Source organism: Perca flavescens, chromosome 3 (genome assembly GCF_004354835.1).
Source record: "Perca flavescens isolate YP-PL-M2 chromosome 3, PFLA_1.0, whole genome shotgun sequence".
NCBI classification, from domain to species: Eukaryota; Metazoa; Chordata; class Actinopteri; order Perciformes; family Percidae; genus Perca; species Perca flavescens.
In genome coordinates, this window is record NC_041333.1 from 40,176,877 (window position 1) to 40,203,429 (window position 26,553).

The 26,553-nt window shown below is 42.4% G+C and overlaps 1 protein-coding gene across 1 annotated transcript; it reads right to left on the reverse strand.

The window, feature by feature from the left end:
- Positions 1-411: 411 nt before the first annotated feature.
- Positions 412-26,553, reverse strand: LOC114552963 (protein NLRC3-like). The gene is made up of 8 exons (XM_028574058.1): positions 26,520-26,553; positions 16,752-16,880; positions 14,751-14,849; positions 12,823-14,605; positions 12,558-12,731; positions 12,062-12,235; positions 1,062-1,108; positions 412-938 (listed from the first exon to the last, which is right to left on the reverse strand). The coding sequence occupies exons 1-8, from the start codon at positions 26,551-26,553 to the stop codon at positions 412-414; spliced, it is 2,967 nt and encodes a 988-aa protein (XP_028429859.1).

Here is a 26,553-nt window from a genome sequence, read left to right on the forward strand (position 1 = left end):
AAAGACTTACGTACTGGACTGCTCTGATTGGAGGGTTTCTCACGCTGCAGCTCCACCTGGAAGACCTCTGGGACACCGAGACATCTTATCTTGTGTAAAAGTTAAACAGAAAGACCACAAACATTCTCACAGTAACTTTATGCTTTTATTGTGAAAGGAGACAGAATTCAAAACAAAACATGACACAAGTCAACGGCATTTCTACAATTTCATGATCACAGCTTCCATCTTTAAAGGGCTGGAAGTGGAACAAGTTTACAATGTTCACCAGGAATCTTTTTCGATCATTCTGAATTATTTTATACAAAGTTCATTCATTCATTTATAACAATAACGTGAAATATTTCTGTAAGTGTGATCCTGTAGAGACTGAACTGATCAGCAGTGAGAAACAGGAGGAGACTCTCAGTCCTACACATGACACAGAGACACTGAGGAACCAGGAGACCTGAGCCAGAACCCAGGATAAAGAGGTTGAGTGAATGTGGTGTTTAAGGTGTGGAGGTGGATCAGTGAGTCAGAGGACACTCTGTAAAAGGACAGAGAGCCAGCTGGACAGTCCACATACACTGCTACTCTACCAGAGACAGAGGAGGAGGAGATGGATGTTTCTCTGTTATTGTGCCAGACAGAGTAACGACCATCAGAGCAGTTCAGACTCCAGGACTGATCATTACCTCCAAACACACAGTCATCACTCTGTCCTCTCCTCCTCATTCCTCTGTAACTCACTGCTATATTAACCTCTCCTCTCCTCTCAACCTCCCAGTAACAGCGACCAGTCAGACCATCTCTACACAGCAGCTGAGGCCAGTAGTCAAACCTCTCTGGATGATCAGGATATGGCTGATACTCCTCCACACGTGTCACCTTCCTGTTGTCAGACAGTTTGAGGTTTCTGTTCACTGTGTTTGTGTCGAGTGTGAGTTCACAGGAATCTGACGGAGATAACGAGACACAACACAGCTGCAGTTATTAACCAATCAGCACTTTGATGATGACATCAGAGGGTTGAATGAGTGATTTCACAGTTTGATGAATGAAATGGAAAACAGACTTACACTTCCTCAGACCTGGTGTCAACCATCTGACTCCAGCAGGCTCCACCCTGAAAGGAGGGGGGGGCATTACATCACTCTCTCACACACAGCTTCATTCTGATCAAATGTAGGGTTGGAATTCACTCATTTTATATTCATATTTGGACTGTCAATCAATTAAAATATGTAATTCAGTTTAATTTCCTTTAAAGTGTCCAATCATAACAGAAGTTATCTCAGGACACTTTCCAGATAGAGGAGGTCTAAGTCAGGATTTTATTTCATAGTATGCACAACAACCATCCTTCTCTAAAGCTGTTTACTGCTCCAAAAATCAGCTGTTCTTATAATAGGCTATTTGACGTTTATAAGAGTGTGTTCCTAGCGTACTTTATCATATCTTAATGAACAGGGCAGGAGAATATTACTGAAACTACAGCTTGTTGTTTTATAGGATGTCTCTAGTTCCTGATAAACTCATCTATAGGCTGCTATATGAACGCTGTGCTATTCAACCACAGCTGCATGAAAAGCGCTACAGAGGGAAATTAATGAGATATGCTATAGAGTATAAATAACAGCGTCTGCCTATACGTTTGGCCAATTATGAATTCATGAATTAGACGTTTTACAAGGTTTATGACGCCGCCCTGAATTAACAACTGGAGAAACAGCTGGACTTTAAAGGGAGTCTGGGAACTTCTTCCTCTGAAGAGAGAAACACAGAGACATATGAGACCTAGCTGAAACAGACAGTATGACAATAATTTGTGCTTGCAATAAAAAAATATTTGGAGAGAGAGAGAGAAAGAGACAGAGAGAAAGAGAGGCAGGTAGAAAGAGAGAGATAAGGAGAGAGGTTAAATTAAAAAATAAAGAGAGAGCGAGTTGAGCATGTACAGAGATGTGAATAACCTGATTTCTCTGTGTGCCACGTAGCCTAAACATCATATCCTGAATATGATCAAAAACAGGATAATCCTCAAAACTGGAATATTCATCCCCTCAAGACCCCAAGGTATTTGAACTCCTTCACTTGGAGTAAGGACTCATTCCCTACCTGAAGTAAGCACTCCATCGGTTTCCTGCTCAGAACCATGGCCTGAGATTTAGAGGTGCTGATCCTCATCCCAACCGCTTCACACTCGGCTGCGAATCGATCCAGTGAGTGCTGAAGGTCACAAGCCGATGATGCCATCAGGACCACATCATCTGCAAAGAGCAGCGATGACATCCCCAGCCCACCGAACTGCAACCCCTCCCCACCCCAACTACGCCTTGATATCCTGCCCATAAATATTACAAACAGGATTGGTGACAAAGTGCAGCCCTGGCGGAGGCCAACCCTCACCTGAAACGAGTCCGACTTACTGCCGAAAACCCAGACACAGCTCTCGCTTTGGTCGTACAGAGATTAAATGGCCCTAAGAAGAGACCCCATACTCTGCAGCACCGCCCACAGTATCTCCCGTGGGACCCGGTCATACGCCTTCTCCAAATCCATGAAACACGTAGACCGGATGGGCATACTCCCAGGCTCCCTCCAGGATCCTTGCCAGAGTGAAGATCTGGTCCATTGTTCCACGACCAGGACGCAATCCACATTGTTCCTCTTCAATCTGAGGTTTGACTATCGGCCGAACCCTCCTTTCCAGCACCTTGGAGTAGACTTTACCAGGGAGGCTGAGAAGTGTGATACCCCTGTAATTGGCACACACCCTCTGGTCCCCATTTTTGAAAAGGGGAAGCACCACCCCGTTCTGCCACTCCTTTGGCACTGTCCCAGACTTCCACGCAATGTTGAAGAGGCGACAGCTCCTCCACACCCAGAGCCTTGAGCCTTTCTGGACGGATCTCATCAATCCCAGGGGCTTTGCCACTGTGGAGTTGTTTGACTACCTCAGTGACTTCTGCCTGGGAAATTGACAACAATCCCCCATCATCCTCCAGCTCTGCCTCTAACATAGAGGGTGTATTAGTCAGATTCAGGAGTTCCTCAAAGTGCTCCTTCCACCGCCCTATTACCTCCTCAGTTGAGGTCAACAGTGTCCCATCCTTACTGTACACAGCTTGGATGGTTCCCCGCTTCCCCCTCCTGAGGTGGTGAACAGTTTTCCAGAAGCACTTTGGTGCCGACTGAAAGTCCTTCTCCATGTCTTCTCCAAACTTCTCCCACACCCACTGCTTTGCCTCTTTCACGGCAGAGGCTGCAGCCCTTCGGTACCCTGCAACTGCCTCCGGAGTCCCCTGGGATAACATATACTGGAAAGACTCCTTCTTCAGTCGGATGGCTTCCCTGACCACCGGTGTCCACCATGGTGTTACCGCCCGTTGAGGCACCTAAGACCCTAAGACCACAGCTCCCCACCGCAGCTTCAGCAATGGAAACTTTGAACATTGTCCACTTGGGTTCAATGCCCCCAGCCTCCAAAGGGATGCACAAAAAGCTCCACCGGAGGTGTGAGTTGAAAGTCTGTCGGACAGGGGTCTCCTCCAGATGCTCGCAATTTACCCGCACTACCCGTTTGGGCTTACCGGGTCTGTCCAGAGTCTTCCCCCACCCCCTGACCCAACTCACCACCAGATGGTGATCGGTTGCCAGCTCCGCCCCTGTCTTCCCCCGATGTTGAAACGATTTAAAAAACGATCATTGACCTTTGGCCTAGGGTGCACTGGTACCAAGTACACTTATGAGCATCCCTATGTTCAAACATGGTGTTTGTTATAGACAATCCATGACTAGCACAGAAGTCCAACAACAAACAACCACTCGGGTTTAGATCAGGGAGACCGTTCCTCCCAATCACGCCTCTCCATGTGTCTCCATCATTGCCCACGTGCGTGTTGAAGTCCCCCAGCAGAAGTATGGAGTCCCCCACTGGAGCCCCATGCAGGACTCCACTCAAGATCTCCAAGAAGGCCGAATACTCCGAACTCCTGTTTGGTGCATATGCACAAACAACAGTCATAGTTTTCCACCCCACAACCCGCAGGCTTAGGGAGGCCACTCTCTTGTCCACCGGGGTAAACTCCACCGTAGCAGTGCTCAGCCGGGGGCTTGTGAGTATCCCCACACCCACCCGGTGCCTCACACCTTGGGCAACTCCGGAGAAGAGAAGAGTCAAACCTCTATCCAGGAGTATGGTTCCAGAACCGAGACTGTGCATAGAGTTAAGGCTCACCATATCTAACCAGTAGCACTCCACCTCCCGCACCAGTTCCGGGTCCTTCCCCCACAAAGAGGTGACATTCCATGTCCCCAGAGCCAGCGTCTGCCGCCGGGTTCTGGTCCGTCGAGGCCCCTGACATTCACTGCCACCCATGTGGCAGCGCACCCGACCCCAGCGGTTCCTCCCACAGGTGGTGGGCCCAAGGGATCGAGAGATAGGTGCCACATAGCTTTTTCGGGCTGTGCCCAGCCGGGTTCCGTGGCAAACCCGGCCACCAGACGCTCACCTACGAGCCCTCCATCTGGGCCTGACTCCAGACTGGGGCCCCGGGCTTCCTCTGGGCAGGGTCACTCTATCTCTTCCTCGGTCACTCATAGGGTTTTCATGTCTATGTAAACACATATAATACAAACAACATGCTTGATCCGTGGGTTCAGCAATAGCAGCGTCCATAGCATCCAGCAGTTTATCTATGGCAGTGGCTGCCGTGTATTTTACACCTGGGCCTTCAGTACTATCCTACAGCAGTTAAATCACCTTTGAATAACCTCACCATGACACTAGGACATTACCGTGTGGAATAACGTGATTTAACACAAGGCTCAAGACCTAGAGACACCTAATACACTACTGCAGAGACATGAACACACTCTGACTGAAGCCATCACTTTCACGCAGTATGACAGGATGCTGCATCACATATAGTCAAAATGAATGGAATTACCGAAGAAACCAAAACAAACCCACAACAACCGGTCATATTTACTCACACGGTGACCAGGAAGCAATCACAATTACAAATAACACAATCAGCGATCAACAGGCCTCCCCACAAATTCCAGCCAAGCAGCGGGGGCTTAACACATGTCACCATGCACACACAAAGGCACAGTGGCCACTGACACTCAGTGGCGGTGCCAGAGATGTTCTTTTACTGGAGCTTTGGGGTTGCTGGACGTTTCAGTGAGGGTGCTGTGACATTTTTAGTTTCCCTTGACACAAATAGGCTAACTTTACAACTGGCGCAGATGCCCACCCACCTCCGCCGTGGTTTACTAAGCAAGCGAACTAGAGAGATTGATTTAAAGTTGCCGAAACAACAGCACTATAGAACTCTGATTAGCCCACCAAACATATTTCAAATACCAGCCAACAAGCCGTGTTCAAACAATCATCACTGTAGCTCTCATATATTGGCTCAGAAGAGTAAAGCAGGTCAAATACACCACACATAGCCAAGCACACACATATCATCATATCATATTCTTTATTCAGGACACAAAAAAAACGGTCCATAGCACAATACAAAACATAGCAAAAGGCAGACAAATACAAGTTAAAATACATACAATAAAAAATGACTGCGAGCCTCAAAATAGCATAGATCCCCGCCGGCCAAAGTTGTGGATTGTACATTTCATCAACTTCGTTACATTCAGCAGTAACATGAAACAAACTGAATCGGTTGTGGGTAGAGTCAATCTTCCGACACGTCACAGATCTGTACAGTTTCTCAATCACACATAGTGACCAAATCAAGATCAGGGGGAAATCTAGTGTCAAAAATACTCACCAACTGGGTTTTAATCACTGGAATGTTACGTACTGTGCCAGTACCAACTATTCCCATTTTCCTATGCTCTCGCTTTAAACGGGTCTGCGTGCCACCAGAATTTGGGTGCAGGGCCACTTTTAGGGGCTTCTGAGGCTTACGCTTCCCTTCCTTCAGGACAATATTCCATGCTGGGGACAGAGGTTGGGGGTGCAAAGCCTCTCCTGGTGACTGCTGGGCAAGACCAGCTGACCCCTGGGTTTCTCTCTCCTGAGATCCTGACACAGCACCAGCCCGGCCAGGGAATCTATAGATCTCCTCAATATCAGTCATCCAGCAATCCAGAGCCGCAGTAGCCGCCCCCAGGTTTTCACTCAAACTTCCAGAGCTCCACTTAGAGTAGAAATTTCCCGGCTCAATCGTTCCATCCTGCCGAGTAGCGCCGAGCCATCCATGTTGCCAAATCCAACAGGTGGAAGTTCATCCAGGAAGTGTGAAACAAATCTGGGAATGTTTTCACCGCGCTCATTATGCAATTTCAAGCAGACCTTGATGTTGTTAACGTCCTTCTGAGCGCCTTTATGCTTGACATTGCGTTGCGTTGTTGGGCATAGTTCAAACAGAAGTCTCTTGGAATGTTCAATCCAATCAGAGGAGAAATTGTTTGAGGCTAACAAAACAATTTCATCCTGTGAAAGTGTTTTCATTTTAATAGAAATAAAGTTTAAAAACTCATCTTCCACTATCACTTTCCCGTTAGAGGTTTCATAAACCTCAAGGTTTTGTATGAGAACATGCAGCACCAGCAGCACACAACCCCGCCGCTGCCACCATGCCACCCCTCACCGTTGACATAAACACACACGCCCATGTATCCTCACACAGTTTTCGCACTTGCACATATGGTCAAAGTAATGTAGTCATAGCTGTAGTGACTTAATACAGTGGGTACGGCAAGTATTCACACCCCTTTAAATTTTTCACTTTTTGTTTCATTGCAGCCATTTGCTAAAATCAAAAAAGTTCATTTTATTTCTCATTAATGTACACTCAGCACCCCATCTTGACAGACAAAAATGTAAATTAAAAAATAAAAACTGAAATATCACATGGTCTTAAGTATTCAGACCCTTTGCTGTGACACTCATATTTAACTCACATGCTGTCCATTTATTCTGATCCTCCTTGAGATGTTTCTACTCCTTCATTGGAGTCCTGCTGTGTTTAATTAAACTGATTGGACTTGATTAGGAAAGGCACACACCTGTCTATATAAGACCTTACAGCTCACAGTGCAAGTCAGAGCAAATGAGAATCATGAGGACGAAGGAACTGCCCAAGCAGCTCAGAGACAGAATTGTGGCAAGGCACAGATCTGGCCAAGGTTACAAAAGAATTTCTGCAGTACTCAAGGTTCCTAAGAGCACAGTGGCCTCCATAATCCTTAAATGGAAGAAGTTTGGGATGACCAGAACTCTTAGACCTGGCTGTCACGCCAAACTGAGCAATCGTGGGAGAAGAGCCTTGGTGAGAGAGGTAAAGAAGAACCCAAAGATCACTGTGGCTGAGCTCCAGAGATGCAGTAGGGAGATGGGAGAAAGTTCCGCAAAGCCAACTATCACTGCAGCCCTCCACCAGTCGGGGCTTTATTGCAGAGTGGCCCGACGGAAGCCTCTCCTTAGTGCAAGACATATGAAAGCCTGCATAGAGTTTGCCAAAAAACACATGAAGGACTCCCAGACTATGAAAAATGAGATTCTCTGGTCTGATGAGACCAAGATTGAACTTTTTGGCGTTAATTCTAAGCGGTATGTGTGGAGAAAAATCAGGCACTGCTCATCACCTGCCCAATACAATCCCAACAGTGAAACATGGTGGTGGCAGCATCATGCTATGGGGGTGTTTTTCAGCTGCAGGGACAGGACAACTGGTTGCAATTAAAGAAAAGATAAATTTGGCCAAGTACAGAGATATCCTGGAAGAAAACCTCATCCAGAGTGCTCAGGACCTCAGACTGGGCCGAAAGTTCACCTTCCAACAAGACAATGACCCGAAGCACACAGCTAAAATAACAAAGGAGTGGCTTCGGAACAACTCTGTGACCAGGGCCGGCGATTGCCTAGGGCGTCAAAAGTGTTGGGGGCGCCGTGTCGACCTTAGGTCTACTTCCCATTAATAATAGAACTAGAACGACAAGCGAAATAAAACGTGTTTATAAAACATGATCATCCTAGGGCGCCCCCTCAGCCACACGTTTACTCGTCAACCTTTCATTACGCGACGTTTCCAGTCTACGGGTCAAACTCAAATACACGGAGCTCTGAAGCAGACCTGTGCGTTGCTTAGTGTCCACTCTCGCTGTAAAAATAGAGACGAACAGCAGCACTGACACGGAGCTGCTGCAGCGCACCTTCCTCGGTCTGTGCAGCTTCAGGTTTATAATGGACGCGCTCTGCTGTGGGCATGCTGTGGCAGATGTGTCCCTATTTCTGCGTAGTTTTGTGTTTCCACCTCCGATGTAGAGCAGCGTACAGCCACTTCCCTAAACTGTCTCATTCACAGACCAGCGTCTCAAACAGGGCTCTATGTCTGTCAGGAGGTCTGACATCTACCGTATCAGCAGAACAATCACGTAATGCACAGCAGACTATGGTGAAATTTAGTGACTTTATTCTTGTAATAGTCTATTGTATTATCACTTTATTTCTCTCACAATATCACGACTCCTCCAAACCTCAGAGAACACAGATGAGATATACTGTATTTTGAATGTGCACAAAGTTTTGAACATGAGCAGAAATCTTGCTCAAACACATCTGAAATATTACAGTCGAGTGGTTTATTAATTCATTAAAATGAATTCATGTAATATTCAGGTGAATAATCTTCATATGCACATTTAAGGTGGTTACTTCCTCAACAAAAGAAGCAAAAGAGGGAAATGATGCCTAGGGACTCAGATATAATTAGAAACATCGATCCAAATAAACAGATGAAAGCAATACAGAATGCCTGAGAGCCTTACTGCAAAATATTCCATTATGTTTTTATATACGGATTGTAATCTCTGTTTCCCTTTTAGATAAAGATATTTCCAGCATAAATTGATTCAGAAAAAGGTAAAAAAAAAAAGTGTATAAAAATTCACCAGAATGCAGGAAATGAAGTATTTAATGCTCAAAATTTTCATGGGGTTGACCCCCAGACCTCCCCGTTATAAGTCACCATGCACACAAATCTGGAAACAAAACACTGGCCTTTGGGTTGCCAGACCAGTTATGATTAGACCAAATGTTGGTGCCATCTATTTTACATGGAAGCTAGAAACTAAAATGAACATACATTGCTACTCTATCGCTGACACAGCGCTGTGGAGATCTGGCAATGTGAGACTGGGGGGGTGGGCGCAAAACTCAATCTCGCCTAGGGCAACCAAAGGGCTAGAACCGGCCTTGTCTGTGACCATTCTTGACTGGCCCAGCCAGAGCCCTGACCTAAACCCAATTGAGCATCTCTGGAGACACCTGAAAATGGCTGTCCACCAACGTTCACCATCCAACCTGACGGAACTGGAGAGGATCTGCAAAGAAGAATGGCAGAGGATCCCCAAATCCAGGTGTGAAAAACTTGTTGCATCATTCCCAAGAAAACTCATGGCTGTAATAGCTCAAAAGGATGCTTCTACTCAATTCTGAGCAAAGGGTCTGAATACTTATGATCATGTGATATTTCAGTTTTTCTTTTTTAATAAATTTGTAAAATATTTCTACATTTCTTTTTTTTTCTGTCAAGATCGGGTGCTGAGTGTACATTAATGAGAAATAAAATAAACTTCTTTCATTTTAGCAAATGGCTGCAATGAAACAGGCTGCAGTAAAAAATGTAAAGGGGTCTGAATACTTTCCGTACCTACTGTATATAGTTTCAAGTTTTCAAGTTTCAAGTTTATTTGTCACATGCATAGTCATACACTTACAACAAGCAGTGAATAAAACCCTGAATAAAACCTTGTACTACTAAAGTGCTCACTAAAGTAGATCCAGGGCTTAAAGTGCAAGGTGCGTTGAGCAGTTTGTCATGTTTTGATTCAGGAGACTAACAGCTTGTGGCTAAAAACTCCTCCTGAATCTTTCCGTATTTGCCATAATGCTCCTGAATTGCTTGCCTGATTTCAGCAGTCCTCACAGCTACTGCTATACCACGCTGCCATACTCTGCATCAGGATACTCTCTACAGTGGCAGAGTAAAAAGATCTTAAAATTGCTGGGGGGGCTCCAAACTCCCTCAGCTGCCTTAGATGGTACAGGTGCTGATTAGCTTTCCTGGCTGTAGTCTGGGTGTGAGCAGACCAAGTAAGGTCCTCAGAAATGGTGACACCCAGATATTTAAAACAGCACATACGCTCTACTGGAACCCCGTTGATGTTGAGGGGTGCATAGGAGTGCTGACCCCTTCTGAAATCCACTACAAGCTCCTTTTTTTGCTGATGTTAAGTTGGAGGCAGTTAGTCTGGCACCATAATGCCAGACTCTGTACCTCCTCCCTGTAGGCCCTCTCAATATTATTGGAGATGGACCCCAGCACTACTGTATCATCTGCAAATTTTATGATGGAGATGGAGCTGTGCACGGCTGCACAGTCATACGTGTACAGTGAGTACAGCAGTGGGCTAAGCACACACCCTTGTGGTGCTCTGGTATTAATGGAGATGGAGCTATCTAATTAAGCAACTGAGGGCGAACATGTTTTCTAGGCTAAAAAAAACAGATTCGGTGATCTATTTATTCAGATTTCTTCTACGAGATAGAGATAAGAGTAAAGTTCTTGCATGGATCCCTATCAGCGGACTCACCCACTGTGGCCTGGCTGTGCGATCCCCTGGTCTAATGTCATTTACAGCAGGGTGACACTAAGCATCCTCAGCAGCAATCACAGCCGTGGTCAGCTCATCTTCCTCCGGCTGCTTTTCTTCGTCCCAGTTGGTGACAAGTTCACCATATCTCTCAGTCTCAATTACAGGTTTTGATAAAGTCTCCACACCTTGACGTTTAGGGAGTGAGTAAAAACTATCCATTGCTAGCGTTAGACTCACTTTTCTAATCCTAACGGCTCCATATATTGAGGTCTTCTTCTGTGTAAAAACGTTACTGCGGAAGTAAGGTCAAGTGTTCAATGTGTGCTGCACCCTTTGGCCGAATACGATCACCTGTGTCTTTTAGCCTAAAAATAATCGGTTTGTTTTATTAATTTATTTATGAATTTTTCAAATATAAATTATACTATTCACTGCTCAAATCTTTAACAACTAAACACAAATCACACCTAAACACCTAAAGCAAGCAGTAATAGCTAGTAAAATCATTTCACAAAAAAATACAATATACAATATATAAACTACATATGAAATTAATAAATATATATATATATATATATATATATATATATATATATATATATATATATATTAGAAATGATTATAAAAATATAAATTTCTGATTCTGACAATCTCTTGGCCAGCAGAAAAGGCCTGTGATCTACAGATCGAGTCATAACAATGAATATTCTGATTAATAGCGGATGGCTTGTGGGTGAAATAACATACACATAATGAGGAAAATATAAGTGAACATAGCAGAAAGCAGTACAGACTATGTGCACATTTACACATTGTTATCATTAGATGAGTGTCTCTAAGAAAAAAAATGTACGCACAGTGCATACAGGATTACGGCTGCCAGCACCACTGACACACTATTATTTACAGAGACCCAACAATTCCCCCAAGAGCAAGCATTTGGTGCAACAGTGGACATTTCTCTGTAGCGAAACATGAACATTACATCACTCTCACACACACATATATTGTGTTTGCAGCACAGGGACTAGGAAAGAGCATTTTGAGGGACTTTTTGAACTCAGAGTCGGTAGTCTCCCAGCACAAAAGGAACTAATAATTAACTAATATGGTCAGTGTACGTCTCTGATCAATCACATGAGCCATGCAGCACCGGCAAAAGACATTTTAAACATCTAGGTAACGAATCTGCTGAAAGACCAATGCTTCATCCACACCCTTCTCACAGCGTAGAAAGCACACTGCTTTGTGCAAAGCTAGGCTAAACCTGTCCTGGACCTGTCTGTTGCGTTTCTTCAAACCACGGACAGTTCCTTTAACATACAGAGATGTGTCCAAACTACATCAATTATGAACAACAGGAGTTATCATTTTAGTTCCTGGAGATGTTCTCCTTTAAAACTTCCTACACAAATATCTCCATTTTGTTCGTCAGTCTTTGTACCTGAGAGTGTTTAGTCTCCAGAAAGGATCCTCCAGTCCCGCTGACAGTAGCTTCACCCCTGAGTATCCTGGATGATTGTAGCTCAGGTCCAGCTCTCTCAGATGGGAGGGATTGGAGCTCAGAGCTGAGACCAGAGAAGTACAGCCTTCCTCTGAGATCAGACAGCCTGACAGACTGCAAAAACACAGAACAACACACAGGAACACTCTGCAACATGTGGAGCCATGTGTTACTTTTGTTGGTTGTCCAGATACATTTTGGTCCAGATTTAGAATCCACCTTTAAAATCAACTGTTCTATTTAATTATTTAACAACAAAAGTAAACAATGGAAAATCTTCATGGAAAGTAACTCTGAGTCTAGAAATTAATAATTATATAAATAATTACTACTGCCCAAGTTTATCGAATCAGAAGACACAAAGCAGCATTTTTCATCAAGTAAAGTTAGTCAGATTTTAAATGGTCATCAGTTGAATGGGTTAATGAATCCTGACCTGAAAGTCTCCAGTGTGCAGTGTGGACTCTTCAGTCCATCAGAGATCAGCTTCACTCCTGAATCCTGCAGGTCGTTGTTACTCATGTCCAGCTCTCTCAGACTAGAGGACTGGGAGGTGAGAACTAAGGACAAAGCTTCACAGCTTCTCTCTGATAAGTTACAGCCACTAATTCTAGAGAGACAACAGGAAGGAAACAAGTTATTTATATTTAACTCCTGTTGAAATATAGCAGAGTATTTATTGATGAATAAATCAGACTTACAGAGCTTTGTTGGAGGCTTTGACCACTGGCAGCAGCCTCAGAAGAGCCTCCTCTGAAGCAGAGTATTTCTTCAGGTCAAACACGTCCAGATCTTCTTCTGATGACAGTAAGATGAAGACCAGAGCTGACCACTGAGCAGTAGACAGATTATCTGTGGAGAGACTTCCTAAGCTCAAAAACCATTGTATCTCCTCCACTAGAGACCCATCATTCAGTTCATTCAGACAGTGGAACAGATTGATGCTTCTCTCTGCAGACAGATTCTCACTGAACTTCTTCTTGATGTACTCAACTGTTTCCTGATTGGTCTCTGAGCTACTTCCTGTCTGTGTCATCAGGCCTCGTAGGAGATTCTGATTGGACTGCAGTGAAAGACCCAGGAGGAAGCGGAGGAACAAGTCCAGGTGTCCATTTGGACTCTGTAAGGCCTTGTCCACAGCACTCTGATAGAAACGTGTTGATTTGTCTCCGAACACTTTAGACCACTTCGATGATGTTTGTAAATCTGACAGCAGGTTGACTCCAGAGTTGATGAATGTCAGATGGACATGAAGAGCAGCTAGAACCTCCTGAACACTTAGATGGACGAAGCAGAACACCTTGTCCTGGTACAGTCCTCTCTCCTCTTTAAAGATCTGTGTGAACACTCCTGAGTACACTGAGGCTGCTGTGATATCAATGCCACAATCTTTCAGGTCTGATTCATAGAAGATCAGGTTGCCTTTCTGCAGCTGCTCAAAAGCCAGTTTCCCCAGAGACTCAATCATCTTCTTTGTCTCTTTATTCCAGTTTGAATCGGTCCCAGCTCCTCCACCGTATTTGATGTTCTTCAGTTTGGACTGAACCACCAGGAAGTGGATGTACATCTCAGTCAGGGTCTTTGGCAGCTCTCCTCCCCCTCTGGTCTTCAACACGTCCTCCAGAACTGTAGCAGTTATCCAGCAGAAGACTGGGATGTGGCACATGATGTGGAGGCTTCGTGATGTCTTGATGTGGGAGATGATTCTGCTTGCCTGCTCCCCGTCTGTGTATCTCTTACTGAAGTACTCCTCCTTCTGTTGGTCAGTGAACCCTCTGACCTCTGTCACCATGTCAACACAATCAGCAGGGATCTGATTGGCTGCTGCAGGCCGTGTAGTTATCCAGAGGAAAGCAGAGGGAAGCAGATTCCCCCTGATAAGGTTTGTCAGCAGCACACCCACTGATGCGGACTCTGTAACATCAGTCAGGATCTCAGTGTTGCGGAAGTCCAGAGGAAGTCGACACTCATCCAGACCGTCAAAGATGAACACAACCTGGAACTCTTCAAACCTGCAGATTCCTGCTTCTGTGATTTCACTGAAGAAGCGATGAACAAGTTCCACCAAGCTGTACCTTTTCTCTTTCAGCACGTTCAGCTCTCTGAAAGTGAATGGAAATATGAACTGGATGTCCTGGTTGGCTTTGTCTTCTGCCCAGTCCAGAGTGAACTTCTGTGTTAGGACTGTTTTCCCGATGCCAGCCACTCCCTTTGTCATCACTGTTCTGATTGGTTCATCTCTTCCAGGTGGGGCTTTAAAGATGTCTTCACATCTGATTATTGTTTCTGGTCTGTCTGGTTTCCTGGATGCTGTTTCAATCTGCCTGACCTCATGTTCATCATTGACCTCTGCAGTCCCTCCCTCCATGATGTAGATCTGTGTGAACATCTGATTCAGAAGGGTTGGGTTTCCTGCTTTAGCAATCCCCTCAAACACGCACTGGAACTTCTTGTTTAGGTTAGATTTGAGTTTACGTTTACAAACTCCAACAAAACTTCCTGAATGAAAACATAATCAAAAAGCTCATGAAGTAATTTCATAAAGAAAACAGGAACATATTTTGGTCCGTCTATGGAAACATTAGTAAACATCCCATTAGTCCAGCATCTTAAATCTTTAGAGAAATACTCTTACTGCTCTGCAGACGGTCAGCCAGCTCCTCCTTCTTCATTCTCCTCAAGAAGTGCAGTGTGATCTTCAGAAATGCCTCTCTGCTCCTCCTTTGCTCTTCATCCTCATCCTCCCTTTGTCTCTCTGAGCATTCTGGGTAATCTGGACTCAGAATCTTCTGGATCTTCTTCAGCTCGTCCTTCACAAAAGTGCTGATGTTCTCCTCCAGCAGCTGAAACAGAACATTATATGATTGACACAATCAAACTGAAATCATGGAAGCAAACATCAGATGCATGTTGTACAGATTGACAATCCACAGGTCTAAAAAGTGCAGCATTGAGATGATTGTGAACAGAATAGATGTAAAAGTAGTTGTTGTACATGTACAGACCATAATTATGGAGTCCAGGTGTGTTTGATGCTGCTGGGCAGACTGACCACTGGGAACCTCTGAGCTCTCCTGGTCCACTCTGTGGAGGAATCAGGAAGAATTAGCTCACATCATGTCTGTCCACACAGAGACATAACATAACAAGGTAATTTCCTGTGACTTAAAGTGTTGATTATAACATTGAGTCAGATGGTTTCCCCTGACATGAACGTGTTGGTGGTACTGCTGACCCCACTGTGAATCAACAGATAGAACTATGTAAACTAAGTAAAGAAGGGTTACAACATGGTTGGTCTAAAGGACTCCTGAAGCGGCAGACTGGTATCATGATGTTAGGAGATCTGCAGCTTATGTGGTCATGGAAGCAAACATTTGTAGGTAGAAGAAGTTTTAGGGAGTCAACAGTGAAAACCCGTCAGTTGGCCTGAAAACGATTTTGGCAAACCATCAGCAGACTCAGGAGGGGAAATCAGAGCTTAGATGGCTGTAGTCGAGGAGAACTGCTGACCTGGACTGAGGATACTGTTGGATGGTGGTTCCCTTTTTTTTTACTTCCCGTTATTGACTTCTGATTTGACATCCAACTGGAAACCTGCATCCAACATTTGGGAAGAATTTTGCATTTGACCAATTTGGTTCAGGAGACTTCAGGGGGAAAAAATCTGGTCATGAACCCACTCACTGAAACTTGACCTTAGGTGTCCAGACTCAAATGGCAGAAGTCTTCTCATGGCAAATAGTGTCCCGACCCATGTGACACATACACTTAACAAGGGTCTCTGAATCTCCAGGGGGGGATGTGCAGAGGAAGTTACCCTAAAAGGGGCAAACTGAGGCGCATACATCCCAACCATCCCCCTGGTATTCCCAGTTGGAGAAGAATATTTGGGAAGAATTTTGCCATTCATCATTTTTAGCCTTCCCTATTGCTATGGGAGATTAAAAATACTTTTTAATGGGGCTAAAACACCAGATAATATTGGACCAAACCAGGTCCAATATTAAATTGAGATCTAAAGTTGAAGAGTGTTCTTACTGGAAAGCTTTCATATGTGAAAAGATAAATATATGTGGAGATGAAAGATACATTTCTAAATTTCTCTGGATACATAAAAGTTAAAACATGATTCAGTAATATTATAATATTAACGGCTTACCTTTTGTCAGCAGAGTGTTGTTCTCCTTTAAAATTAATATAGTGATGATGTGACCAGTCACTCTTAAAGGACACAAAGCTGGGTTCCGGTTCAGTAGAATCTGGTCTTTGATGGATCCAGTTACACAGAGAGTAAGACCAACAGGGATAGAAATTCACTTTTATTATTCAGACACAAAAACAGCTGGAGATACAAGCAGCATCTAAAACAAGATTAACACAAAGAAGTTCAATAAACTACACAAAAAACTGGGTTAAAAAGCTAAAACACCAGAGAATATATTGGACCAAACCAGATCCAATATTTACCTAAAGTTGAGAGTTGAAGACTGGTTTAACTGGACAACTTTCAGATGTGAGAAAATGAATGTGAAGAAGAAAGAAGTGAAAAATAAACTCAAAAAACTTCTCTGGATACAAAAAAATTACAACAAGATTCAGCAATATTATAATAATATTAACAGCTTACCTCTTTTCAGCAGAGGGTTGCTCTCCTTTAAAACTAATATACCGTTGTTTTGACCGGTCGCTCTTAAAGGACACACCGCTGGGTTCAGGTTCAGGTTCAGGTTCAAGAGACTCTGGTCTCTGCTGGGTCCTGATAGAAAATCACATAATAATCAGGGTCACATGTTCAGGTAAAGACTCCGTGCATAAAATATAATATTAATATTATCTGTAGGCCTAATTATTACCAATGAAATGCCAATAATGCTTTACTTTCTGTCCAAACTCAATACAAATATCCTTTGAAAACAGAATTTAAAAAAATCTAAATATAATATTTTGAATTGATATTTTGAGTGAGACAGGTAATTATTTTGCAAAAATATTCTCATTTGAGTCATCCACTACAAGCATTACTTTCCACAATTATACAATACAACACTTTATTTGAAGGAGTATGCATGGGACTGACATGACACAAAACAACCCAGACGGGACGTAGTTACATCCAGTGAGACTCGTTTCAGTTTGCTGGATGTTCACAACTCACCTCAGTCTTCTTAACATTTCAATTTCCGTTTCCATTGCAATTCGCTCCTTCTGCCATTCAAGTCTCTCCATTAATCCTCTCTCCTCCAATTTAAGTAGCCTCTCCTCCATTTCTATTCTCCTCTCTCTTACTACTTTTTTTAAAGTAGTGGTGGCTCCATGGACCAGATACTCTTCACGGACACACAGCTGGGTTCAGGTTCAGGTTCAGCAGGGTCAGGTCTCTGATGAGTCCTGTTAGAAAGAGAGGAAGACCACTTTTTAATCTCCAGAAACAGAAGCTGCTGGAGAAACTAGAAGCTATCAAGCAGAAAATAAAGTCTGAAGCTCTTCACGGAAAGATTTCTGCTCTGTCATTCATTATCTTTCTGGGAGAGCAGGAACATTGGAAACTCCAGGTCTAATGTTCTCTTTGCAGAACATTCCTGTCCTGTTCATAAAAATTCAGGACATTGAGACACTTCACTTCCTCCTACACATCACTACAACAGTACCAGAGGTATTTAGGTCTCTACATTCTATTCTGAAAGGTCCCAGAGGAAACAGTAGTGTCCTGTTGTGTCTGACTTTACGGTAGTGAAAACAAAGGTTTCTTTTCTGTCAGCAGGAGAAAGGAAATAACTAGAGGCCATCTTACAGAAAGTTTCGGATTTTTTGTTGTCAGTGTGTGTTTGTTCTTCCTTTGTCCTGTGAATGCAACACAAGGGACTTTCCACACGTCTATGGAGGTTACTAGTGCTTTTCACTGATTGGCCATGGGAATTAAAAACGTAATTTTCTCCAACACAATGATGGTTACGCACACGCATGCACGCATTTTTACAAATATACAGTACAGGCCAAAAGTTTGGACACACCTTCTCATTCAAAAATAATATAGTTTTCATAAATTTGAAACTGTGTTTTTAAGAATATTTAGCCTAAACAGTCAAATCTCCCTTTATCGTATTGTTATAAGGACAATAAAACTTTCACAAATCTAAAAGTGTGTTTTAGACATAATTAATAATGTACCTTAATGACTAACACTCTTTCAGTACAGTAAGGAGTTAAAGAAACAGAGGTTCAGTAACTCAGCAATGTAAGTTATGTTTCCCTGCTGAATCAGACAGTTTTAAGTTCCCCTTAAATTTCCCCTTAAGTGCCGAATCGGAAGCTGTGAATCGGAAGCCAACTTCAGCATTGTGTGGTCCTGTGGATTTTTTTGTGTGGATTACGACAAGGAGATTTAGAAGAGCGTCAAGCTATGGCTTCATTCTGGGGAAACCTACAATATTTTGTAACTTAAATTCATGCATACTAATACATCTGAATGCACGGATTTAGACGTCAGAAGTTTGTTCTCGCCACTGTACCCTGGTAACTACCCTTTTCAAAAAGGGTAACTACCCTTCTGAAAAAGGGTAACTACTCTTTTCAAAAAGGGTAACTACCCTTTTCAAAAAGGGTAACTACTCTTTTCAAAAAGGGTAACTACCCTTTTCAAAAAGGGTAACTACCCTTCTGAAAAAGGGTAACTACCCTTTCAAAAACAGTAACTAATCATTAACTACCTATTTTTTTGTGTACCTTATTGTAAAGTGTTACCCACAAGAGTCCTTCACACGTTCTCAGGAAATAAGAAGTGAAGTGGAAACATTATATTTAACATTACAGAGCCAGAACCTAACCCTGAAGAGACCAAAGACCAAAGACCAACTTGACAGAAAAATCACAATTAGATTGTGGGTGGTTGAGCCCTAATGTCCAGATAACTAACATGGAGAGAAAACTATGTACACATAAGCAGGATTTATGGGAGGCTTTTTAAAATTTTTGTTCCTTTTTTCAAGGTTTTTGTCACGTTTTCAGAAATTTTTGCTGCTTTTTTTCTATGTTTTTGTTGCTTTTTTCTGAGTTTTTGTCGCCTATTTGGAATATTCTTTGACAACTTTTTACTTTTTTCCAATATTTTAGACCAAAGTCCACAGAGGCAGGCCGGCTGGTAACTTATCTTGATCAGAGCAGCTGTAAATAATTACATTTCATTGGACAATTGTGTGGTATAATGACAATAAAGCCGAACCTTGAACCTTTGAGCAGAAACATTAGAGTTGTGTTGTGTCTCTCTCTCTCTCTCACACACACACACACACACACACACACACACACACACACACACACACACACACACACACACACACACACACACACACACACCTTGTGTCTTACTTTACTCTGCTGGAGAAAGGAAATAAAGCTTAGCTGCTTGATTCCAGTAAATCACCAACATGTAGATTTATCTTCAACACAAGAGTCGTCCAAACTTTCTCAGGAAATAAGAAGTGAAGTAGAAACATTATATTTAACATTACAGAGCCAGAAACTAACCCTGAAGAGACCAAAGACTAACGTGTTGTTAAAGTATCAAACAGCAACTTACAGTTTCTTCAAACAGTCCAAAGAGATGATGAAGAAGAGTTGATGAAGAAGAGGGTCACTCTCCGCCTGGAGAGAAATCTCTGACACAGGTGAGCTGTTCCCTGGATTTTTTAATGTGGATTAAGACAAGGAGATTTAGAAGAGCGCCGAGCTACAGCTTCATTCTGGGGAAACCTACAACATTTTGAAACTTAAATTCATGCATACTAATATATCTGAATGCAGGAATTTAGACGTCAGAAGTTTGTTCTCGCCACTGTCGCACCAAATGATTGCTGAGAATTCGGTCTACACCTACTATCACTGTAGAGGGTCCTGATTAAGATTCAACACTAGTTCCTGTTGGAGGAGTGCCAGCTCATAGTGATGCAGTTCCAAATTACAGTTTTTTACGATTGCTATGACAATTCTTTCAATACTTTTAACAACTTTCCTAAACTCTTAAGGCACCAAACACCAACACACAATTGGCAGAACAGTTAGTTAGCTCAAAATCACACATTAAAATCTAAACTCTAACACCAATTTCCAAAATACAATAATTCACTAACACAATACACTGTGTCTGTGGATTTTTGATGACGTTGGGAAGTTGCGTGGAATTATGGGAGTTTTTAGTGTTAAACAACACCTTCGCTGCCGGTTAGAATGCATCAGTTCACGGACGAGTTTACCCATTCAAGTTTATTCATGTTATTGTAATAAAATAGCTGCAGTTTCCCCAACATAATTACATTTTTCTTGATTAGATTTTTATTTGTAGCTGACCAGTTAGCTAGTGAGCCAGCAAGCTAACAGTAGCCAGCAGCTAAAACACAAAATATTTTACATATCAATGTCACCTTTTCATGGTTTCAACACCGGGGCGGACGGGGTTTGTTGTAACTCTAGCTAGCTACTAAACGAGGCTGAGAGACGGGTGTGGGTGGGGATTGTCGGGGGAATCTCCGCGATAGCGAGGCAGGACGATCGATGCCTGTTGTGCAGCAGCAGAACATCTCCCAGCTGCCCAGAATGATCTCCCCTTCACTTTTCAGTAATCTTAACTTTTCATTTTGGTGCTTAACCCACCTTTTGTCGGGTTAATTTAGCTAACCGTAAAGACAGCTAATACAACTGGGGGCTAACGGTAACTAGCTAGCTATATGTCCCGGGGCTGTTGTCAGCTGTCATCCCGACGGAGTCTCTCTGCGCTGGGGGAGTGAGGCAGACAGACCAGGGTGTGCTACTTTGGCTAAATTAGCATTAGATTAATAGTCTATCTATACAGCTAACGTTAACGTTACTAGTGAAGTTATTCGTGGGTTAGCTCAGTCCTGTTAGCTGTGGTCGAAACAGTCATACTAAAAATAACTTTATTAGCGTGTTGAACGATGTTTTAACCTCATAATGTTACCCACAAAGCTTTAGCTAGCATCAACGTTAGCACATTGTAGTAACGTCAAGCTGGTATCGATTTGAACTTTCAAAATAGATAAGGTCTCTGTTGTATTACTGTGATAAAAAATGGGATGTAATTAATCACAAAATGATGCTGTATGGCAAAAAAAAGCAGTATTACAACTGTAATGTCTGTTTGCAAAACTAACTAAAATGAAGTAAAATTATCGAGTAAATGTCCTTAGTTTTATTATTTGTCAATGTCTTTCACAGAGCAAATAACGTTATATCTTTCAGAGTTGACATTTCTGACTATAGACCTGTTTTATTCAGTCTACGCCGTAGACATATAGTTTCCGACTGGGAACCCAGAAATTCCGACATTCCACGTCAAATTGAACACAACACGTCCGTGCCCCTCGCCTGGCATCATAGCGGTGCCGGAAGTCGTAAGAAAGCGGCAGAGTCCTATTTGATTATGACTGTGTCAGATAAAAGCAAGTGCCTCACAGTGGAAGGTGGTAAAATATGTGGACAATTAAGGGAAAAATCCCACGAAATTGAAAGTACATTTGAGAAGCGCGCACAACGAGGCTAACCTAGCTTACTTTAACAAGCAGTGACAGGGCAAGGAGAAGACAAAGCCCCCTTCCCCTGAAACAGAAGCTATCCCCGGTAACGTTACAGGGCATGGATGTATGGGTACAGGTCCAGGCAGCATGACAGAGACAACTTGTGTAGACTGTTTACATACAGTATCTCACAAAAGTGAGTACACCCCTCACATTTTAGTAAATATTTAATTATATCTTTTAATGGGACAACACTGAAGAAATTACACTTTGCTACAATGTAAAGTATTACGTGTACAGCTTGTATAACAGTGTAAATGTGCTGTCCCCTCAAAATAACTCAATGATTTTTAAAGGCCAGTTATTTCATGGATCCAGGATACTATGCATCCTGATAAAGTTCCCTTGGCCTTTGGAATTAAAATCGCCCCCACATCATCACATACCCTTCACCATACCCCCACATCATCACATACCCTTCACCATACCCCCACATCATCACATACCCTTCACCCTACCCCCACATCATCACATACCCTTCACCATACCCCCACATCATCACATACCCTTCACCATACCCCCCACATAATCACATACCCTTCACCATACCCCTACATCATCACGTACCCTCACCATACATAGAGATTGGCATGGTTTTATGTCAGTTAGCCTAATAGCTGGTTTGATTTGCATTGAGAGATGATTTTATGGAAAGTACCCCATGCCAATAGGTATGGCGAAGGGTATGTGATGATGTGGGGGTATGGTGAAGGGTATGTGATGATGTGGGGGGCTACTTTAATTCCAAAGGCCAAGGGAACTTTATCAGGATGCATAGTATCCTGGATCCATGAAATAACTGTCCTTGAAAAATAAAAATCTGCCTGCCTCTATGGGAATTATGGGAACAGAGGGGTGTACTGACTTTTGTTGCCAGCGGTTTAGACATTGTCTGTGTGTTGAGTTATTTTGAGGGGACAGCACATTTACACTGTTCTACAAGCTGTACACTTAATACTTTACATTGTAGCAAAGTGTAATTTCTTATATCTTAAGATATAATGAAATATTTACTAAAATGTGAGGGGTGTACTCATTTTTGTGAGATACTGTATTTGGATACACCTCATTCAATGTGTTTCTTTATTTTCATGACTATTTACATTGTAGATTCTCACTGAAGGCATCAAAACTATGAATGAACACATATGGAATTATGTACTAAAAGTGTGAAATAACTGAAAACATGTCTTATATTTTAGATTCTTCAAAGTAGCCACCCTTTGCTTTTTTTGATAACTCTGCAAACCCTTGGTGTTCTCTCAATGAGCTTCATGAGGTAGTCACCTGAAATGGTTTTACCTTCACAGGTGTGCTTTGTCAGGGTTCATTAGTGGAATTATTTCCCTTATTAATAAAAAAGCAAAAGGGTGGCTACTTTGAGGAATCTAAAATATAAGACATGTTTTCAGTTATTTCACACTTTTTGTTAAGTACATAATTCCATATGTGTTCATTCATAGGTTTGATGCCTTCAGTGAGAATCTACAATGTAAATAGTCATGAAAATAAAAAGGAAACGCATTGAATGAGAAGGTGTGTCCAAACTTTTGGCCTGTACTGTACATTTTATGTACTGCTGTTATTGTTGAATACATTGTGAATACATATTTCTAAAATTGTATCATGTTTTTGTTGAGTTATTATTACACAATACTTTTTTCAGACCTTTTTGAATCTTGCCCCCAACAAATAACTCATATTACAGAAAAAAGCATTTTCAAAAAATAAAAACTAAACTAGCAAACCCGCTTTAAAAACTAATTGAAACTAAACGGAATTTGAAAACAAAAAGTCAAAACGAAATAAAAATAAAAACTAATGGAAAATGCAAAACTATAATAACCTTGGTACACGTACACGTTTATCTCGGGTTTTTTTTCATGGTGGTCAGCACGTAACAGGAAGCATCTACGGAGGTTGGGTTTAAGAAAAGAACAATAAAAAAAAATAAAAAAAACTGTCTCCTGGGGGAAAGTCCTGTGTTGTTTGACCCATCCACCACCGCAACCAGACTCCCTGCGCAGACTTTCGGCTTTTCATACTACTCACTACCGTAGTCGTGCTGTGATAACGAAAAGATGCTTTCCATTGTAATACATTAATTTAATAAAACGTGCTGACCATCATGAAAAAAACGAGATAAAACGTGTCCGTGTACAATCAATAGATTACGTGACCATTTCATGAACTGAGACTGGGTTGAATTGTAACATACTTATTAGGAACAAACCCTTATGTTTTCCTAATTGGTTCCAAAGAGATTTAAATCACATTCTTAATCTTTTCGATGAATCTGGTGATGTGCTATCAACAGTTTATTAATGTACACAGTTTTCCAATTCCTTTCAGAGAATTTAATTATTTAACTCGTGCAATCCCAAACGGTTTAATTCTACTTATAAAAAAATTACTTAACTTATGGTGCACACGATATATAGCACAGCCTTTACTATCATTGGATGGAATTGAAATAACGCACATGAAGTGTAACAATAACCATAGTCGCCAAATTTTTCAGAGAAACAACTCAGTTTTTGTGGAAATCTAAAATTGAGAAGATGAAGTGGAGAAGGGCTTGGCTTCTACCGTATAAGTACTGTGTGTGTGTGTGTGTGTGTGTGTGTGTGTGTGTGTGTGTGTGTACTGAGACTCTGAGGACCAATCAGACAGGAGTTTGAGTTATTTTATCAAGTGCTATTTACAACAGTACACATTACAGGAGATAAAGTCACTGTGTTTCTATGGCAACAGCAACCGTTCAGACGACAGTGTACAGTGAATAAAAGTGGAGGAGCTTTACAGGCGGGGAGGAGCTGCCATCTGAAGGGTTAACTCATCCAAATCAATGTTGCATAAAGAAATCATCATCAGAACAAAGCAGAGCAGCAACATGGAGAAGATAAAAGCTCAGAGTTAAACAGAGAGAGGAGTCAGGTCAAAGGTCACGGAGCTCCGCACAACAGCACGCCGATTACATCACCCCCAAGCAGGAGGGTGTGTGTGTGTGTGTATGTTTGTGTGTGTGCGCGCGCCTGTGTGTGTGTCTGTGCCTGTGTGTGCCTCTGTGTGTGTGTCTCTGTGTGTGTCTGTGCCTGTGTGTGTCTGTGCCTGTGTGTGTCTCTGTGTGTGTGTCTCTGTGTGTGTCTGTGCCTGTGTTTGTCTCTGTGTGTGCGTGTGTGTGTTTCCACTAATTGCACTTGAGGATGAGGATATGAAGATCACATTACCGGTCAGAGATGTCTGCAGGTTGTTTTGGCATTTTTATGGAAATGTTTTGGGACGGCTGAAATAAAAATTCAACAAACAGAACCTCCAACGCAACCAGCTCAGGATCAACTACAACTCCCATGATGCTTAGACACAAAATAGCAACAAAAACGTCAAAACATTCCAACAAAAACGTTAACAAAAGAGACAAAAACTTAAAAAAAAAAAAATGACATTTGTAGATGACTAGTGTAATCTACATTTACACTACAAAATTATCTATTAAACTGCCTCTTTACATTCACTAGTGGACACATTTTTTCCAGAATAAAGTCCCTTATTGGTGGACACAGGAAGGGGAGGGACTTGGCCTCTCTATTCATACTCTATAAGAGGCTGAGAAATTAACTGGTTGTGTTGAAGGAGTTTGTCATTAAGTTAAAACTAATAACGCAGCTGCAGAGAAAACATGACACAGATATACGGTGGAGGTGGAGCTTAATCACATCTGATAGGAAGTGACAGTAATGGGGAGTGACATCTTCGCGTCTAAAGGAATATTCTGTGACTATTTACACCTGAAGAATGGCCGTAAGGCAGATAAACCATGTCCACGTTCAGCCCTGATGTTATGGTGCGTTCTTTTTGTCTTGTAATCGCGACTAGTAGCTCGAGTGTGACGTCACATCCGTGTTGAAAAACGAGAAACGAACTCGGCGAGTTCAGACGACTTGACGAGTCGTATATACGACCTCGGGGGCGTTCTTTTTGTAACTTCCGGTTCGTAACTCCGAAAAACAACTCGTGGATCGACTTTGGTGGACAAAAAGAACGCACCATTAAGCTGCTTCTTAAGTCTCTTATCGGATATCTCCTTGACTCCTCGGTCGCCATGGATTTGACATGCTCTTGCTTATTCTCCTTATTTTAAAGTAATGACTACGAAACGTACATTTTGTGAAGTTAAAAAGTACGTAATCTTGTTTAACGGCAATGTAATGCATAGTGCTGGTAAACTTTCCATTTAAATTACAAACGTACGTTTTATCTATTGTTGGCCCAAGGCCTTCTATCCAGATACATTTTGGCCCTTCATATCAAAGAATTTAGGCACCTCTGGTCTCAGCTCTTATCACCGAGGAGGGATCATGGAGGAGCTGTGCAGCTGAAGGAGTTTCTAACTCCGGACCTCTTCGCTAACACACGTTTGTTAACTGTCTCTCAAAATAGTTTCACGGCAGATTCTCACAACCGTTCCCAGAAAGCTTCCAGATCGAGGTGTCTAAAAACCAGACCCCCTCTTTTTGCAGTATCACCATGTACTTCACCGTTTTCGTCACCGTGTACCCTCTCGGTGTGATAAACACATTTTAAACGTGCGGTACGACCATTCTTCGGCGGCGTGTACCGATATGAAACATCAAGTCAGAATCAGGACGAACACTTCGTCCAACAATCAGGAGGAACAGTGAAGATCTGTTATACATTCTGTGCAAAATTAGACAAAAAAGTAGTCCACACATCATCATCATCATCATCACCATCTTCATCTACGGTGAGGTTTCTATATGTACAGTTAGTTTCTAACACGTTAGTACCATCGTTGTCCCGCGGGCAGCAGGACGGAGACAT

Coding starts and splice junctions, on each gene's coding strand:
- LOC114552963 (XM_028574058.1), bottom strand. CDS start 26,553: ATGTCTCCGTCCTGCTGCCCGCGGGACAACGATG. Junction 16,881..26,519: donor CTGCCCGCGGGACAACGATG/GTACTAACGTGT, acceptor ATTTTCTATCAG/GACCCAGCAGAGACCAGAGT. Junction 1,109..12,061: donor TGGAGACTAAACACTCTCAG/GTACAAAGACTG, acceptor CCCTCCTTTCAG/GGTGGAGCCTGCTGGAGTCA.